General features: G+C 39.7%; 3 protein-coding genes across 5 annotated transcripts; 2 read left to right on the top strand and 1 right to left on the bottom strand.

Moving 5' to 3' along the window:
* Positions 1–2911: 2911 nt before the first annotated feature.
* Positions 2912–4233, top strand: dynlt5 (dynein light chain Tctex-type family member 5). Its single transcript, XM_085803944.1, has 4 exons — positions 2912–3111; positions 3330–3421; positions 3685–3809; positions 3907–4233. Exons 1-4 carry the CDS (start codon positions 3002–3004, stop codon positions 4108–4110), a joined length of 531 nt encoding a protein of 176 aa, XP_085660070.1. The 5' UTR covers positions 2912–3001; the 3' UTR covers positions 4111–4233.
* A 2495-nt stretch (positions 4234–6728) lies between these two features.
* Positions 6729–14763, top strand: mier1b (mesoderm induction early response 1b, transcriptional regulator). Of its 3 annotated transcripts, none has more exons than XM_085804570.1 (13): positions 6729–6841; positions 7630–7654; positions 8266–8414; positions 8540–8725; positions 8850–8979; positions 9108–9175; positions 10210–10282; positions 10401–10552; positions 10918–10999; positions 11136–11230; positions 11648–11694; positions 12690–12817; positions 13396–14763. In XM_085804570.1, the coding sequence occupies exons 1-13, from the start codon at positions 6833–6835 to the stop codon at positions 13710–13712; spliced, it is 1461 nt and encodes a 486-aa protein (XP_085660696.1). In that variant the 5' UTR covers positions 6729–6832; the 3' UTR covers positions 13713–14763. The 3 variants fall into 3 exon arrangements, with proteins under 3 accessions (XP_085660696.1, XP_085660695.1, XP_085660693.1); XM_085804569.1 differs by having other exon boundaries at positions 11567–11694; XM_085804567.1 differs by lacking the exon at positions 6729–6841 and having other exon boundaries at positions 7591–7654; positions 11567–11694.
* Positions 14764–15314: 551 nt separating this feature from the next.
* Positions 15315–18453, bottom strand: LOC146970802 (nucleotide sugar transporter SLC35D1-like). Its single transcript, XM_085804571.1, has 13 exons — positions 18207–18453; positions 17510–17543; positions 17329–17415; positions 17160–17227; positions 16998–17069; positions 16812–16880; positions 16619–16721; positions 16443–16535; positions 16282–16349; positions 16108–16186; positions 15928–16010; positions 15783–15835; positions 15315–15647 (listed from the first exon to the last, which is right to left on the bottom strand). The coding sequence occupies exons 1-13, from the start codon at positions 18410–18412 to the stop codon at positions 15637–15639; spliced, it is 1026 nt and encodes a 341-aa protein (XP_085660697.1). The 5' UTR covers positions 18413–18453; the 3' UTR covers positions 15315–15636.
* Between the last annotated feature and the right edge of the window lie 952 nt (positions 18454–19405).

The raw sequence follows: 19405 nt of genomic DNA, 5'->3' as shown, positions 1-19405 counted from the left end.
GAAAGCAAATTTGAACATTTTCATTTCCATGACAATCATGGTATGATTGAAAGCTAAATGGACTTTGTGGTTTGCTTTCTTGGTCAAGAAAGATATTTCAGGAGGTTTTCAACCAGTCCACGGTCTTAATCAGCAGATGGGGTGATGAATAATGTATTAGTAAAATAACATGTAACCTAATGGAGATGACAGCTGACAGCTGAGCATCTGCTGAGCATCTTAGGAAAACAGTGAGATTTTCGGGGGAAAATAGCCTATATATGACACTGAGTTAAGATTACCTGATGGACTTAAGAATCATTCTTAACCCATAAGAACCCAGACCCATTTATCCTTGAAGGAAAATCAAGCGGGGTGAAACACAGACCAAGTGGAATGCATGGAACACATTTTTGAAGTTTTTTTTGAAATAGCGCCACCTATTGTCAGAGATCTGGAATGTTGCATATATGTCACATCGGGCGTTTTTGGTAACTTAAATTTTCACTTGAAAACAAATGGGCTTTACATTTTCTTTTGCTATGTAACACAAATTTGACCTTTTATTTGCATTTCCATAACATATATCAAAATTACAAATTTGCTGGTTACTATTAACACCTTTTTAAGACAAGTTTCACAACAAAAAAGGGCAAACACTATAGAAATGCGAATATTGCCTCATATTGAAGGCTTTAACCAGTTACTGAAGCCTTAAAAGCTGTGCAACCACAATTTTCTTTCCAACTACAAATACCTTGGCATCTGGATAGACAGTTGTCTTAATTTTAAGCACCATATCACCACCCTCATTGCTAAACTAAGAACAATACTTGGCTTTCTATACAGAAATAAGCACCGTTTCCCTACTCACCACAGGAAAAAAATTGGAGACACTATTTTTTCTCTGTTTTAGAGTATGGAGATGACATCTATGGAAGAGCTGCTAGTTCCACTTTGATTCCCCTGGATGCTGTTTACCACTCAGCTTTACATTTCATTTCCAATGATTCATATAATACCCATCACGGCACTCTTTATCAAAATGTCGGCTGGTCATTTCTGACAGTAAGGGGACAACAGCATTGGTTTTTATCCATTTTTAAAGCCCTGTCACAGTTATTGTCTCCTTATTTATCATCTCTGTTAACTATGAAATCACAAAACATTGGTAGCCACTCACAGAACTGATAGTTGGGTCATATTCCATTCGTCAGAACTGAGCTGGGTAAAACGTCCTTCTCTCACAATGCACCACATGGGACCCTCTCTCCCTTCAGTACAGCAGTCCAGAACCCTTGTCTCAAACCTGGTTCATGACTGTTTGACTGTGTTAACTTTTCTTATTTGTTTCCTAATATTTTCTTATGTAAACTCTCATTCTTCTTTGCTGTATTTGTTGTTCTGTATACAACATCTATTGCACGTCTGATGGTCGTCAGTGCATCCTGAACACTGTATCCTATTTTGTTACAGAAAATACAGCAAAAAAGCATAATTACATTAATATGGGACCAGCATGGGATACTAAAATCTTGTTCATTTACTGAGAAGAGTGTCTCTGCTAAATCTGTGGTTCAATTTCCGGACTGATATATCATTTTATTAAATATTGATTGAATTTGACATTATTTTTATGTTAACATTTTTAAATTATGTTTTAAATTGAACAACATAGAGTATATTAATTCAAAATACCTGAATCACCTAATTTAATTGAGCAGTTCTTTCCCATTTTTCTCATTGTGACATAGGCGTCACATGGTATTTTTTCTGACTTTTTTAAGACTAAGGCCCGATGTGACGTATGTGTCACAGCAATATTTTCTTAAGTTGTTTTATATGAGTTTCTTCAAAAAATGAGGTCAGAACAGGTTAAGTACAACAAGGGACATGTTATAAAAGAATTTGCATTGTGAAATGGGTGGTGGCTTATTTTATTGACAGAAAGCAAGCTTTTTAAAAGTAGCTGCCTCTGTGAAATGTGCCAACTCTGCTGGCCACCATCTTGGAAATGTTGTCATGGATAGAGAGATTCACAGAGAGTCATGTGACTGCACCAGGATGTTGAGTAGATGTCACTTAGGGACTTCATGAGTTAAAAGTTCAACATAAATATGTGTAAGGGGCTTTCCAGGACACTTGAAGGCAGTGTGACACCCGTGTCACCGTGGGTCCTTATGGGTTAAAATCAATTCATCGTTTCAGTGATATTTGAAGCAAAAATAAAAATAATTTAAAAATGTTAAACCTAGCCTCTCGTTGTGAGTGTTTACTTTTCTGATTTATAGGCTAGTAAATTCCTCCAATGCTTGAACTGTTGGTTTTTCAAAACAAGACAAAGAAAATTAAAATTAAAATTCCCCAAGACAAAATGGATCAAATACTCATTGAGGCTGTTGCACATGCCCATATCTTAGTAAACATACACACGTTTCACCAAAGATAAACCGTCTTTGGTTTCACACACACACACACACACACACACACACACACACACACACACACACACACACACACACACACACACACACACACACACACACACACACACACACACACACACAGCAGCAACAGGAAGTGCTCGTGCAGGGAAGCCCCGCCCTCTGACTGGTAGTTAGTTGTTGTCATGGCAACACCAAGCTCCACGGGGCCGCCTGGTTCTGCTCGGTTTGATACTGTGTACGGGTTAGACCGTGTTTACTTTTCCTTACTTTTATTTCGGCACATTTTTTAGACGATATTAACTGTGATTTAATGTGTATACTTACCGAGTTAGCGTTAATGCACAGATTTATCAAATTACAAAGACGCCAACGCCTCCTGTTAATGTAAGAGCTGGAAAATTTAGAACAAGTTTAACGTTAAACTTTAATACGTCACTGACTCCAGGTGCTCGAAGTAGTGGAGTTATTTACTGTTTACTACCGTATATTTCAGTGTTATTCAGCTAACGTCAGATGTGTATATTTAAGTTTGATTATCATCCTGTAAAGACAAGCTAAAAGAAGAGGAAGTCGCCATGTCTGATCCACCTAAAGACAAACCCCAAAGAGGAGAGAAGAGGGCGGGTAAGGTGCCCTCGGAGGGGAGCCATGGAGTCAGAGCCAAGGAAACAGGCAAAACTAAGGAGTGAGTGAACTGTGTCAACGACATGGCCCCATCATTACTGTATTTTTGTTAGACATCTACAAGAGTCTTTACTTTTACTTGACATGTATTTGTTGTGATTGATTTCCAGATTCATTCTTTAGCATATGTGGTGCATAAGTTTTAGACAGCTCTTCTGTAATCATTACTTAGTTGGATGTCACTTACAGTAACCGTAATATGTATGACATGCCTTTCAGCTCCATAAGCACTGTGTCATTCATGGATGAACTAGGACACCATGATGACAATATTAGGATGCCTGTAACGATGGAGAACACGTACCAGATGGGTGAGACAACGTTTTCCTTTATGACAAACACTTACCACCAACTATGAATGTAACAGTAAAACTTTCTTAGCAGTGATTTAGATTGATTTCATTTGATTGGTTTCTATACAATTATGGCATTATTAAAGTGTAAGGAGATAAATTGATGCAATATGTGGCTGTTTTAATCTAGATATTTTTTTTAATACATCACCACTTTTTTAAGGTTATTATTAAAACTGAATGACACGGTATTGTTTTTCTGTCTTTTTTTTGTGCCACAGGGCCTAACAAACGCTTCCCTGTCCCTGCTGTCGCAGACATACTGAAGGATGTCCTCACCAGTTACCTCGAAGAGGAGAAATATGAAGTTGAGTGGTCTCAAAAAATGACAAAAACAATTTGTGAGGTAAATAAAAGTGAATAGCTCACACCTCCTCACTCTGCACCTTTTGAATATCTAAAAATGCTTGCTTTATCAAGGCTGATTGTTTTGATTCGCCCAGGTGATAAGAGCCCAGGTGAAGGACCTTATGATCCCCAGATATAAAATAGTGGTCCTGGTCCACATCGGCCAGCTCACTGGGCAGAGCATGCAGATCAACACCCGCTGTCTGTGGGATGCATCTAACGACACCTTCGCCTCTTACTCTTTCAAGAACAGTTCTCTGTTTGGCCTGGCAACTGTCTATGCTGTTTACTTTGAGTGACTCTTTGCATATAAACTGATACATACACAGGAACCAGTTTCTTATGCAGTTCTGACAATTATAAAGAAAAGAATGTTGATGTATGGTGTTTATTTTGCCTCATAAAAAATGATAAAACAAGAATTTTGTAACCAAATTGCATGGTGTTTTTTTTATTTTTGCTAGTATGAAAATTGAAATTGCATTATCCCAACAATATTCTGAAGTTTGAATTTCAAACTAATAAATGACTGCAACAGGATGATGATGAGCTCCTTTGATGGTTTTCCTCTAGCAGAGCATGGAGAGGTCACTTCTTCGACAGCCTAGTTGACAGCATTCTGTTATAAGTGCTTGGTTTTGGTCACGCCAATGACGGTCGATTGCAGGCATATCTGTCATCTTGAGGAGGTTTGGTGCCCTGTTGCCTGCCAAGAGATATCATTTTGTTTACCAGAAGTCAAAGGTTTTGTTTTTTAATTTGGTTAAGAGTTGTAGTATCAATATATTATTACATGACTATTTTAAATGCAAATTCAAGTGACTGTGGAGTGGACTTACCATCTGGAAAAGTGTTCTCCTCTCCCATCAGCCTTCTCCACCTGGATCCTCCACAGGTGTACACCACCGCTCGCAGAAATGCTCGGCCACACAGCCTCAGTGTGTTTGTGTTTTCCTGTGTCTGGACCTGTGCTACACAGATCACGCACAGCAGGATCGAAAGCAGGAGTAGGGATCTCATGGAGCCAAAAGATGCCGAGCAGCCTTACACACAAACACCCTCCTTTGTTGATTCTTAGAAAACATTAGCCCCCATCGATCCTTTTATATCTTGTCTCTGGTGATGTCACACAACTGTCCCAGATAAATTCAGAGGAATTGGTGTGTATTATCTCTGGTGACCATCATGGGCTTTTAACAACGGATATAAGTCTGGCCATTTGGGATATGTGTGGGAATCTAGGCTTTTGTGAGGATCAGCGATTGACCGCATATTCGTAAATGTTAAAGGGGAAAAAAATGCTCTTTTATGTCTGAACTGCAGCGGTTTTATTGACATGGATTTGGTAAAGTGTTTCCTAATGGATCACTTGAGATATGCCTCCTACAGCAAACTGAGGTGATGGCTGTCTACATAGCAACATAGTGCAGTGTGTGGCTACTATCATGAACATAAATCAGTGATTCCGAGAAGAGACAGTTGCATTTACCTCTGCGCTTGTCAAACTGTCGTCTATCATGTAATAAAATTGATTTCAAAATGGTCATTACCGGCCCATGTCTAAATATAAAACCAAAAACATACTTCATTTAATGTAACATTTTATATGTCACTGAGGTAATTTTGTGCTGTATCACTTGGATTTCATACTTTGTGACTGAGCCTTCACTCCATGGCATCTGGAGGCAGGACACCCCATAATTTTCCTTTGTTGTTTTACTGTGCAATCTTTTCAACTACTTTAGTGACACTCAGCTCTGTAATCAAGATTCTCTATCCACTGAGGCTCCAACATTAAGTGACGACAACAACCACCTGAAAACAGTGTAAAACTGACCAAAAAAAACATGTAGATAGGACTAAAATTACATAAAAATATAGTGATTGCTCAGAGTCAGATGCATAGCCTAATTTTGAAATTGGGTAAATCTAAACTGTAAATGGACATATCTTGAATTTATCATCCTGGTATTTGTAGATAGATAGATAGATTAATACTTTATTCATCCCTAAAGGGAAATTCACATTAGTCAGGCAGCTAAAAATGACACAAAACATGAACACAAAAAACATGTTAAGAAGTATTGTATAACACAATTGCAGCAGGAACAAATTACCTCCTAAATCTCTCAGTTCTGCAGGTCAGGTAGATGAGCCTTTTACTGCGGCTGCTCCTCTGACCTGTGAGGGTTTTGTGTAGAGGGTATTGGGGGTCACCCTGGATGGTCTTCATCTTACACCCCATCCTCCACTTAACCACAGCCTATACCAGCTCCGCTCCCTCCCCCATCACAGAGCTACATTTTTTGATGAGCCTGTCTAGTCTGTTCCTGTCCCTGACCCTGATGTTGTTAGCCTACCCCAGCAGACAATGGAAAAGAATGTAACACTTGCAATGACAGACTGATATAATTCATACGCAGCATTACATTACAGATGTCAAAGGACCTGAGTCTTCTCAAAAAGAAGAGCCTGCTTTGTGTCTTTTTAGTACAGTATCTGTATCTTTGCTATACAAATAGCCTACAAGTGTTTGCTGTGAGGACAGAAAATAAAAGTTTCATGATTTTAAATGTTCATACATTGTCTTTGATTAGCATTATGGTGTCTATGCAGAATGAAGTGTCCTTGAATCCCACATGAACTGGATAGATTTGTAGTTTTCCCAGTAAATGGTCGATGGGTCCTTTGTTATGAATAGGAGATCCATTTAAACTGCATTTAGGCTACTATCTTAATAATAATAGTAATACACTGATTCCCTCGTATCAGTTAACTAGCATCATTTTGAACACACGGTAGCACCGCCTTTCCAGGACCGTGTACACTGTTTAAACCTGCATGTGTATAAACATTTTGATAATTGCCGTTTATGAATATAATTTCATATTGTGTAGCTACATCACTGCCCGTGTAGCCTCTGCGCCTCGGCGGCATCATGTTCTTGGTACTGCAGGTGGGCGGGGCTCCACATCCGGGAACTAACGCTGACCCCTGACGTGACCCTGCAGGATTGCAAACATGGCGGAGGTAAGACAGTGAAATAAATATTCGAAAAAAACAAAAATGAATTTACACCGCTGGATTGTTTGTTCACTCGGTTGTGTACATCGTGTGGGTGTTGTAGGTTTGACACACGAAATTAAGAATCGGCTGTTTGCGTTGCGAGGTAACAATCATTTCTCGGCACAAACATGTTTAGTAAACTTCGGCTTTAGCTACCGTTAGCTGTGCTAGCGCTGGCGGACGGGAGCTGCGGCGTTAGCGATGATACTTCGCGGTTTTGTTCAACAGTACTTAACTACCCATAGTAACGTTTTTAATTTAACACATAGCGATAGTTACACGGGTAGAGATATTTAATGTGTTGTTTTTCGGTCCTTATTTGTAAGTGGTTGATAGCAAGCGTAACTTGAAGGCGCTAGCTACATTTAAAAGGGGGAATTAGCTTGTAACTTGTAACATGTAAGTGAACCAGCGGAGTAAATTAACCTGGTACCCGCTCGCCTGTTGTGTTAAACTGCGCATGGTTTAGTGGAGGCGGTAAACGCCGCTGCATCGGTGGTGTTCACATCACTGAGCTGCTGCCTTCATTTTCCCGCAGGAAGTGGCGACAGTCTTTGTTTCTGTTCTTGTTGAACTGCAGTCAGCTTTTAGGGAACACGGTCGGGCGCGCTTTTTCTGCATCTCCATTTATGCCGCCCCCCATCCCCGCTGAACTAACTTGAGTCAGCCCAGTGAAATTGTTCATCTTAAGAGATATTTACCTCTGTCGCTGTTGATAAACTTGATTCATGTTGTTCTTTTCCGTTTTCCAGCCCTCCCTCGGGAATTCGAGCCCAGGTACATAAAGTTTGAGCTTTTCTGTTTTTGTTTGTGTGCATGCCGTAGGTTTGATATCTGTTGTACACACTTTACTCCAATGGATGACCGATTTAATGTACAAAGGAAATATTACTATAGATGTGTCACACGTGAAAACATTTATGGTGATTAAACGTTTGTTGATGTCACTATTGTGGTTGTAAACAACCGTCAATCAAATGTGTAATTATGAATATTTCACACACACATTAGGCTAATTGCTTAAATATACATATTTGTCTACATTCAGAGATTTTGCCATAGTGTTAATACCATGGCATCAGTCTATTTAATGTCTGTAGTTGTTATAACTTTAAAACATTTTTTTTAGTCATGTTCAATTTAAATTCTCTCATAATGCTCTCATAATTGGAAGCCACTTCATTTTATTTGTTAAAGCATGTATGTCATAACTGCAAGAGTTTTAATTGAGTTGTTATTGAAATTAATAATAACATGATTTAATAATATTGTCAATATAAAATAAGATATACTCGAGTACGAGATTTTATTTTATTTGTTTATGTTTTCCCCAAAGTAAATGTTTATTTTCTAAAGTCTATTATCTAACTGTGGGGGTAATTTTCCAGGAGGTTCAGCTGGTTCCGATGACCATGATTTCGACCCATCGGCCGACATGCTTGTCCATGACTTTGATGATGAACGCACCCTGGAGGAAGAGGAAATGTTGGAGGCAGCAGATGAGACTAACGCCAACGAGATTGAAGATCTTGCACGGGTGAGTTTCAGGTTCTTAGCCCATATTTGGTATTTACAGCTTTGTCTTATTATAAACAACATTATTCTCCTCCTGAGCCTCGCTTGTAGAGTTCAGAAATAAGTGTCTCTGTTCTTCTGTAATAGGAGGGAGAGATGCCCATTCACGAGCTGCTGAGTCTGTATGGTTATGGGGGTGGATCAACAGCGGATGAAGATGAAGAGGAGGAGGAAGAACCTGAGGAGGAAGAGGACGATGAGGAAGAGGATGAGGAAGAGGACCTTGACAATGATGAAAGCAGCAGGAGTACTGGAGAGCTGAAAAGAAATGAGGTGTGTTGGTGCTTCTTCAGTTTCTTGACAGTGATATCGTGACCAGAAACCGAGTATGTTGTGTTGTAGTAATTGTTTTGCGTAATTTCCGCAGTATTTGTAACTGTAAACTGTACATTTTCAGGGTGAGGGAATGAAGAACTCATTGGGACAGGGAGATGAGGCTCAGGCTACCTCTGAGGGTCGCACACGCCCTGTCAGGTCCCTCGGCACAGCAGAGCTTATTCGTCCACAGAAATTATTGTATTTTGAAAGTATGTACCATTTTATTTTCTTTCATTTTGTTGCCATTGTCTTTGTTGTTGCAGGTTTTAGAAAACACATTATATTTTCTTGTGAGATTAAGCTTATTAAAACGGATGTCATATTGTGTGTGTCTTAGGCAATAATGATGCAGAGGAGGAGTCAGATGAAGATGAGGACTATGTTCCATCTGAGGACTGGAAAAAGGTTTGTACAAAGTTAATTTATCAGTGTTAAACATTTGTGCTGTCAGATCACAGCTGGATTTAGACTAGATTGTAAAACACATGGTTTTTTTACTACACTGTGTACATCAAAAAGAAAAAACTACACTGTAAACACACAATAAAACTATAAAATTCTTTCAAATGCTGAATATTTAATGCCATACAAATTGCAAAAAAAATTCCCATAGAGAATGAATGGTAGGAGGTCAGAAAACTATTAGACTTTTTCAAACGTCCACTGCTCTGGCATACTTATCAGACCAAATTTGAACTTTAAAAATGTGACACAAGTCTTGTCTATTGATATATTATTCCACGTTTCAATAGGTATCATAGTTTTTGATCAATCACTGTCCCATGATCATGATCATTTTTGGAGAAATCTTGAGGTTATAGAGGGTGTGTATTGCATAGAATAAAATGTTACAGTGGCTAGAGTGGGTGGCATCATTGGCTTGAGTGGGAGAAGTTGTCTGAAATTGTCTGAAACCTTTCTCTTTGCACGCTGCTCCCAGCCACAATTTACACTCTACACACATGGTTTTTCCCACAGTTGTAGACAAACTTGTCCTCTCCCTCACAATGTGCTCAAAAAAAGCAGAGAGACTTAAAAATTTGAAACTGTGAGCTTCTGAGTGCAGCCAGGTCCCTTCCTTCTCCCCATTCACTCCAATACAAAGATTTTCGCTGTGAGACCCCCATGGCAACCAGCACACACACACAGGCAACTTACTCTGATTACAGCTCATCAATGCCAGTGCTCAGAGAAAGATGATCATGTTTCTGTCTGATCAGCTCTGTCTTGAGCACACACACCGTTTTCTCTCACTCTCTCACACACACATCGTGGGTTTGTTTCCCATGTTGACAGAGATGGCACCCTCAGAAGTGGCCCCCGTGCCACTTTGAAAGTTTCAGCGAGCAAATTTTCTAGTTTGATTGTCATCACATGCTTTCATGTTCGTCCACTTTGACTTGTAGCAAAAGTTCAAACTGTGTGTCTATTTCCAACAGGAGATCATGGTGGGTTCCATGTATCAGGCTGAAACACCTGTTGGCCTGTGTAAATATAAAGACAACGAAAAAGGTGAGCAGGCTGGTTTGTTGTCTCACTGTCAACATCTGCATGAAGTCATAAAAACATTCATTGTATAATGGATGTAAGGTTGATGTCTCACTGCCTGCTCTCTGACTTTTTCCTGTAGTTTATGAAAATGACGACCAGTTATTGTGGAACCCCGAGTGTCTTCCTGAAGGCAAAGTAGTCGAGTTCTTGACTGAGGCGTCGAGGCGAACTGGAGATGAGAAGGGCGTAGATGCAATTCCAGAGGGATCTCATATCAAAGACAATGAACAGGTGAGATCAACGCATCTGTAACATGTGACATATATGCAAAGTTAGGACTGGCCATCAAATCTTGTCTCTGTTATCCTCTGAACCATAGAGGTTCAAGATTTTTTTTTTTAAGTATTAAACACACATCAATGAGGCATTTATTGGTTACACTGAACAGTGCTGCAAAAAACAGTGGCCAGCTGTTACAGGTGATGAACATCTTGAGTAGGGCTGAGAGTGACAGACAGGCTAGAGAAGTATTAGTAAAGTAAGAAAAGAAACTTATGCTGTGTTGTAAGTGAAGTTCAAATCAAATTGATGATTTATGATGCCTAAAATTTCCCATGTGGCTAATGTAAACATGTTGAATGTCTGTTTTGTTGTAGGCGTTGTATGAACTGGTGAAATGTGACTTTGACACAGAAGAAGCTTTAAGAAGACTAAGATTTAATGTAAAAGCAGCCAGAGGTAAATACTCTTCACATTTTGGCCTTCATTTTCACATACTCTCCATGTAACATGACTCTTCTGCTTTTCTGCACTTATATTTTAATATGCTCATGATAAAAAAAAACAACATTAATGCTCATCATCTTTGTAACAGAGGAGCTGTCAGTCTGGACTGAAGAGGAATGTAGAAACTTTGAGCAAGGACTAAAAGCTTATGGGAAAGACTTTCATTTAATACAGGCCAATAAGGTAAGACACAACAAAGATAATCAGACAATTCAGATTAATTCCATTATTGATGACATGCTAATCATTTTTGGTAATCATAATAAACTCAAAGTGTATGTCGATGTGTTTATTATGTGGATGTTGGATGCATAAGGATGGAATCTGCTGCATTTCAACCTTGATGCATTTGGAGACAAATCAAATTTCTGAAGTTTTTACAATGTTAATGACTCTACATCATCTGTCAGAGTCCCAAACAGGAATTTGATTTGTCTCTCATTTGAAACTGTGCTGAATCTATCTCTTCAGATGATGGTAATAATGGTCATTTCATGTCTGCTGAATTAAATCTTTCAGGTGAGAACTAGGTCTGTAGGAGAATGTGTGGCCTTTTATTACATGTGGAAGAAGTCTGAGCGTTATGATTTCTTTGCACAGCAAACCAGACTTGGGAAAAGGAAATACAACCTTCACCCTGGTGTCACGTGAGTTTCCATTTTATACATGGTTTATGAAAGATATCGGTCATGTTGATACTGTAAATTATGAATGGAAGTGGTTGTATTCCTGTTTCAGATTTGTGTTTGTAATATTTCAGTAGCAGCTGATTTAAAGTGTATTACATCAAACATACTAATATAAACAAATTCTAACATTGTTTCATGTTTAAATAAGTCAGGCTGAAATGTTGTTCCCAAGTGCAGATCTTGAACTAGAAAGGCTTTCAGCAGAGTGTATTTACCTCTGTCAAAGCCAAATATCTTCTTTCCCAAGATCCAGATTCACATTGCACAGACTCATAGATCAGCACCATTAGCATGTCAGATATTTCTAATCCAGACATTATTAACTGTGAATTTGGCCCATGTTGAAAAATACAATATAATATTGTTAAGGAAAGTGATTTTAGATCTGCTCCTTTAACCAGATCAGAACCAAAACTGAGTGGGTTGTACCTTGGCCCGTCCCTCCGCTAAGTTTGGTGCAGAATAGTCATTACTTTTTTGGTAATCCTGCTGACAAAAAAACAAACACACACACATACTGTAGATAAAAACAAAAACTCGATGGAGGAGGTCATAAGGGAAAAGTATGTAGAGTTCAAGGTTATGTATGGATTTACACTGGGGAACTTTACATTACTGTATTGCTGTGAGTCTGTCCTAAGTAGAATCTGATTTACTGAGACAATCCCATATCGAATTAGGCCTCAGATGTGTGCTTCTCCTGAAATGCAGTGTCCTGTGGACAGAATGAATTGGTGACTTTTCTGTTTAAATGCATCACTCAACCAGTAATATGTATTTTTGTCACCCATTGTAATTTATGGGTAAAGCATAACTGTAGAGAACGGACATTGTGTTTGTTCAGTCGGAGAAATGTAACAACAGTGAAGCCTGAATAGATTCTTAGATAGACCAATCCACACCATATCTGTATTTGAGGGGTAACAGGCTGCGTATGTGTCCTCACTCCTCAGTGACTACATGGACAGATTACTGGATGAGACGGAGAGCGCAACATCCAGCAGGGCGGCGTCGCCTCCTCCCACCACCTCAAGCAGCAGCGCCAGCCACTCGGAGAAGGAGGACGGCAGCAGTCAGAATGGTGAGCTGAGGAGCAGACAGCGGCTGACGGCACACACACACATATTCAGTCTTCAAGTCTAAACCAAGACCTCAACTGTAGTTGAGACTGAATGTAAATGTAGTTAGACTGTTTGGACCTGCTGCAGATAACTGATCATAAACGAAGAAAATACAAAAAATGCATTGTTGTTACACATTCGGCAAATAATGATTAGATGGAAGGCAAATAAATAGATAAAAAGTAACTGATCCTGAATTTGAATTCAAGGGGTTAGTTTATCCAAATGGCAACTAACCACAGATTGTATCAAACCATTATTTTAGTCATTTCTTTGCTTAGATTCTAAGAAATTTGTCTCCTAAGATTCTGCCTCCACCTCATGACAGTAGAAGTGACTGGATTTCCATTTGTAGAGCTCAGAACTTGAACTGATAGATGAAACATCTATTTCCATAAACTGAATATCCTATTTTTTTCAACAGGTTTAGGGCATTTATTAAACATTTTCATGGGACACTACAACAACTTTTTTTTTTTGGATAGTCTTTTAAGTTTCTTGTCTGTGGCCACTCAGTTTCTCTATCTTTGTTTGACAGGTATTGCAAGCCACAATTCAAACCACCCAGTGGATGGTGCCCAGTGTCCTCCAGCAAATCAAGTCAAACCCGAGTCCACTCAGTCCAACGGTCCCTCCCATCCACCGGTGGAGTCTCCCCCCATTTCAGACAACAACTCCAATGGCTGCAGCCAACCCACGGCTCCCAGCTACGACAGAAACGGTTCTCTGGAGCCTCCACTGGACCACAGAGACACAGCCACGGTGGTGCTGGACAGGCCGGCCAAGAGGTGCAGGACGGAGGCAGAGCCTCTGGGCCAAAGCGAGGTGGAACCATCTAGAACACAGGAGAACTGACGGACCCAGAGTTTGGTGGTGTTGACTAATAGACACTGATGTGGTGTGGAAAAAAATGTCCCTACTTTAGGCTGAAGAGCCTCTCTTGGCCTGTAAGCACAGCATCCTCTGAGAGCAAAGACTCACTTAGTAAAAAGGTCAAAGGTCACTGAGAATCACACCGTGAAGAACACAGCCGACCAAACTGCAGCCGGTCCTCAAGGAGGGGCGGTGGCTGCTCTGTCCCCTCGTCTCTCTCCAACCCATCCATACAAGGACTGCCTGCAAAGCTCATCCCAAAGTAACACAGCTCCATCATGTCCTACAAAGTATCTTCTTGTACCCAATCATCTTTATTCCCTTTTTTGGAGACTTGACTAATTTTTTGCCTAGAAATTCCTTTTTCTATTTGTACTCAAAGAAAAGAAATCACCTGTGATATTTTTTTACACAAAGAGATATTTATATTTTTTAACAAAAAATATATAAAGGTTAATTACTGTTCAAGCCATTTGAACATTTGATGTAACAGGGGACAAGTTTTAAACAAGTTATGTGCTGAAGTTGTTATAAAGAGGCGATTAAGTAGGCAAAAACAAGATGAGGGGCTGGTGCTGTTGCTGGCTCACTTTAGTTGCACTTTGATTGTATGTTTCTCATGTTATTGATAAGGAGTGGTGACGAAACCCAGCAGAATTACATTTTCACTCCTGGCTCTGGCCTCTAACACGGCTGTTTGTTTGATTATGATAAATAAACCGATGGGTTAGTCCCCCTGCAGGTTTGTTTGTGTAAAGCAGCTGACATCAGTGATGTCCTGTATTATAACTCATCCTGTAGAAGATTGCTGTATTTTTGGATTTTCATAGTCAGTGCTTTGCTCGACGCTTTGTTTTTACTAGACAGAATGTCCATGATTTTTAATGTAAAGTTTGTATAGATTTCTTACCTTGAGCAGTTGGTACATTTTTATAACTGTATGTTCATCTCTGTATTTTCTGGTCTTCCTCATAGGCATTGCTTTTGGGCGAGAAAACCTTCGCCTATGTTGCTCTGTGATGGATGTAATTAATTTAAAACGTATCCATTCCTCTTTTTCCTCTCTGTTTGGCAGCACTTCCCATTCCTGTGTGACCCTGCTCAGTCTGTTTGTTGCAGAGCCGCATCTTTTGTGCATAAAAACCTCCAAATTGTGGTTGAGCGTGCTGCTTGTCTTTGGTTTAAAAACCTGCTTAGTTTCAACCAATATTTACTGTCTTGGCAGTAAAGTAGCTCAGAAGCAGTGACAAAGACCAGGTTGATAGGGCGGTGTGACCTTAATTTGTTTTGGTACAGTAGCTATTCACCTTGATGCTCAAGTGTTTTACTTTGTACTCCAACTTTGAACTTACATTCACACATTAAGATAAGTTTGTCTCGGATAATGTTGATCCATGTAGTCCTTTTCTTTCCCTATTTTTGGACAGTGATGTCTTGTTTTTATTTCTCTGTAAATGATGACATTAATAAAAAATGAAGTGTATTCCAAGACTGGCTATGAATGGAATAACATTGGCTATATTTAATAAATGTATTAATGATGTTAAGTTGTCGTATTGTGATTTACCATATTCACACTTGGATACAATTTGATCTTCTCGCCTGTTTTAATACAATAGTAGCATGCCATATATACATATTCTTCATTGCACTATTAAATATAAAAATAGCTCTGACTTTTTTTTTTAATCGGTGATGTAAAGTGAAGGCACTTGGACCTAAAAGCTTATAGTTGTGTCCCAGCAAATGATTTTAGCAAAAGCGTATGTGCTTAAATACATACAAGTTTGTAAAACATGTTGGTTTAAAAAAAGAAAATAGATACATCCACATAGAGCAGACAGACGGTATAAAATGTCTTCTGGACGTACTTAGTTCCTCAGCGTCGGGTCAGGACTGTCTGGTTTTACGCCTTTTCTGTTGAATGCGATGGAAAATATTTCAGGAAACTGTAGCTTGTTCAGTTCAATTTGTGCTGGAAACTTTGGAGACAAAATTTGACGGATCAACAGGACGAGGGCTAATTAGTGTTGTTATTCCAACTGCTCTTACTTGTTTGCTCCTGTGTGAAGGTGATATAGGAGTAGACCAGGCTCCCGGCGATGCTGTGGGAAACACAGACGACGACGACATCAGTTTGTTGCACAGAAAACATCAGCTCCTGAACACAAAGATTCAAACGGCGTGGCTGCCTCACCTGATGTTCAGACCTACGAAGTTGGTCCAGGTGAATATGTAATCTCCACCAAACACCATCCCAATGTAGGTCACCAGAACATTCTGCAGGGATCACACACACACACACACACACACACATAGAGAGTGACTACACATCTGCACTGGTGAACCTCATCAGCCAATAGAGAGCAGCACCTACCTTAATGCAGCCTATAATAGAGGTGGTGAGTGCTGAGTTGTACTGTGTGCACAGCATGATGGAGTACATTAAAATAAAGCTGCAGGGAAAGAAAGGAGATGAATTAGACCGGAGCAGATTTACCTTTTAACAAATGATGGAAGTAGGAGTTTGGTAGTAGAAGCACTAGTTTACCCCATGACACAGGACAGCACAAACTGCACAACAAACAGCTGGTCAGACCATCCGTCATACGCCAAGGCCTGTACTCACACACACACAGACAACAGAGCTCCGTCCTCACTACTGCCTCAAGTCATCACACTAAATTATACTTAGCATTTTTTTTGTCTTACCATGTGTAAGTCTCCTGAGTAGTAAGCGTACGTCCCCAAAGGGAAAATCATGATCAGAGCATTGTAGTATAGCAGCCCGTATTTGCCCAGCTCCTATAGGAACAAGCAGCATGTGATTGTTTTTAAAGCGTTTATGTAAAAAAAGAGAAGCATCACGCTGTGAGGTTGAAGTTCACCTTGGAGTCCAGTTTCTTCTTCACGTACGCGCCGCTGGCCGCCGTCAGGACGTTGTTCAGCATTATGAAAATGTATCCTTCAAGGTCAAAAGCTAAATCAGCACTGCAAAAGAAACAATATCATTAACAATGGGATACACACAGCTACTACCTGATAGTTTTGAATACGGTACAGTGTATGAGGCTGTCTTACCTTGCAGCAATAAAAGCACCAAAGATCATAGTAAACACTGTCAGTTTAACTGATGTTGAGTAAGTCTTCCTGTCAGGAGAGGAGGTGGGTTGGAGTTCATTAATGTTATGATATATAATTCAAATGAAATCATTTAATTGAGCATGCAAGAACATTTTAGTTACATGTATAGAATAAATAACTTACTTCAACAATAGACCTTCAAACACCATGGTGAGACAAATACTGAACCTCCTCAAAACTGTAAACATCGGTAAACTATGAGATGAAAAATATGTTATATTTAGTTTTACAGTATACTGTAATTTCATTAAAAAATAAGGGAAATAACAGACAACACGCTCTCACTTGAGACGCTGTGTCCCAAATAGTCCTGATATTTGATTGCCGACATAAAGTAGAGGCAGTGGGAACATCTGGAAAGTAAGTAAAACATATGAACTGTTAAAAGCAGAGTACAGTTTTGAGAGCGACTTCATTATTCCTTTAGGATCTGCCTCAGCAATTCACTCCTCACCTTTCGAGGTATACTCAAATCCATTTCTGGAAATGAGATGATGCCCAACGTTTTCCCAGCCCTCAGCACTACGATTGTAGCCAGCATCTGCAGAGCAATTGAAGCAGGGAGATGAAGCTCATTAGTGTTTGTTTAAGGTGGACAGGAAGTAGACACTGACTCTACTCCATCAGAAACTTACTTGTCCAAGTCCGACGCATGTTGACGATGGGAATCTGGAAAGCATGTAAATGATGGTATGAATGAGAAAAATTACTAAATACAAACATGTAAATGATCTAAATCTTTGCTTTAAACTAAGTTTGACAAAACAAACCTTATTTTTCTTTACTGGAATACTTTCATAGGTCCTACGTTATAGGTAGGCTACTTTATACAGCTCAACTATAGCCTAATTACCTGACTGCTGTGCTGAGGTAATGTAATGTCACTTAGTTTTAGTTTTAAAACCCTCAAGTGATTATTCAAACACATTTCAAATACACTTTCAGCTACAATTAAGTGTAAAATATTCATAGTTCAACTTAGCTCCACTACACTTGAATAAATGATTCTTACTGAACAAAGAGACTGTGTTTTTAAATTTTATTTCTTAACATTTAGGCTATGGCCTATGATGAATAATGTATTATTACATAATTTTGTTTTAAGATTTTGTATGTAATGTATCTAACAAAAACTGTTAAAAGAACTTTTGGAAGTCAAGTGTTATTACATAGCTTGGTTGGTGTCCAGTCAAATATGCAGTTGGAGGCATATGAGTAGTTCATGTGTCCAAACTGTCCTAAGTGTGTGGTTCTCCACGCACTTCAAACCCCCGTCATTAACTCCACCATCCCCTAACTCCTCTAACCTGTACTTTGCCCCGCCACCTTTACCTGTAACTGGTGAGGACGCTTTTGTTGACCACAACGATGAGAAAGGAGCTGACGCCGTACAGCGCCGCGGCCAGCAGCTTCATGAACACGGCGGAGCTCTCTCTCTCCGCGGCGCCGGGCTCTCCTCCTCTGTCTCTGGAGGATGCGCGCTCGGGTGACAAGTTTGTGCCGCCGAGTTCACGTCGACGTTTGTGGAGCTCTGCCATATCTGAACTGTACAGGCTTAACGGAAGCCTGGGAGTCCTCGTGCGCAGGCGCGTGACGCCGCCTAATCCCAGAGATAAACACGGAGCGAAGACGGAAATGAACAGAAGTGAAAGATCTTGACTCAACTACACTTTACACAGGAATGTTTTGTCTGTTAACTCTCTTGGAAACCCATAAACATTCAAAGCTTTTAAATGATAATCGACATTAAAAAACATTTATTGTACGTTTTTTAAGTAACTAACCCTCGATATAGATTTTTTTTCCCCCTTTCTTCTTTGTTCCAGAAAATTCGGCCATGGCCATGGGAGAACCATGTCATTCCTGTTTCTTCCAGTTAAAGCAGACTACATCTTTCAGTATGGTCTGACATGTTGACAACCCTTCATTTTGAGAGTAGAGAGACAAGAGTAGGACAAATATTAGTTATGTATCACATCTGGCTGCTACTCAATTGCCCAGTAAGATAAATTGCCCACCAAGCAGAGTAAGATTTTTAGCAGGGCTGCCTGATAAAGGGGGTTAGGGTTAGATCAAACCCTTCTGGACTGGTTACGCCAACCTTTAGTCAATATAGGTGTAAAGGTGAATACTGTGGCTGACACACTACAGCCTTTAAAACAAATAAAGAGTCAAGAGCACATTTGTTTACACCTTTAAAATCACAGTATTGATTTTAAACAACCCAACAGCCACTGGCAGAGTACATGTAACACCTCTAAAGCAATTTATTAGAACAGGGATGTTTGCAGAGAAACTTTCACCGTCATGTAGCTCAAACAGTCCTACAAGAAAACTGCTCCAGCCATCTGTATCAGTGCATCGCCAGCAAGTCTTTGCAGAGCACAGCATGTAAAGCTTTTAATTCAATCCCAAATGTCTTCAGTGTAACCCCCCCAGCCCACCCCCCACCCCATGTGAAATATACCCGCTTCATAAAAAAACTAAACAAAAAAACAAGAAGCTCACTGGGAATGCTGACACAGGTGGCT

Source organism: Trachurus japonicus, chromosome 17, assembly GCF_045865225.1.
Source record: "Trachurus japonicus isolate A0001 chromosome 17, Traja_1.0".
Classification (NCBI taxonomy): Eukaryota; Metazoa; Chordata; class Actinopteri; order Carangiformes; family Carangidae; genus Trachurus; species Trachurus japonicus.
Note: the sequence above shows the minus strand (reverse complement) of the source record. Positions and strands in the feature narration are given on the sequence as shown.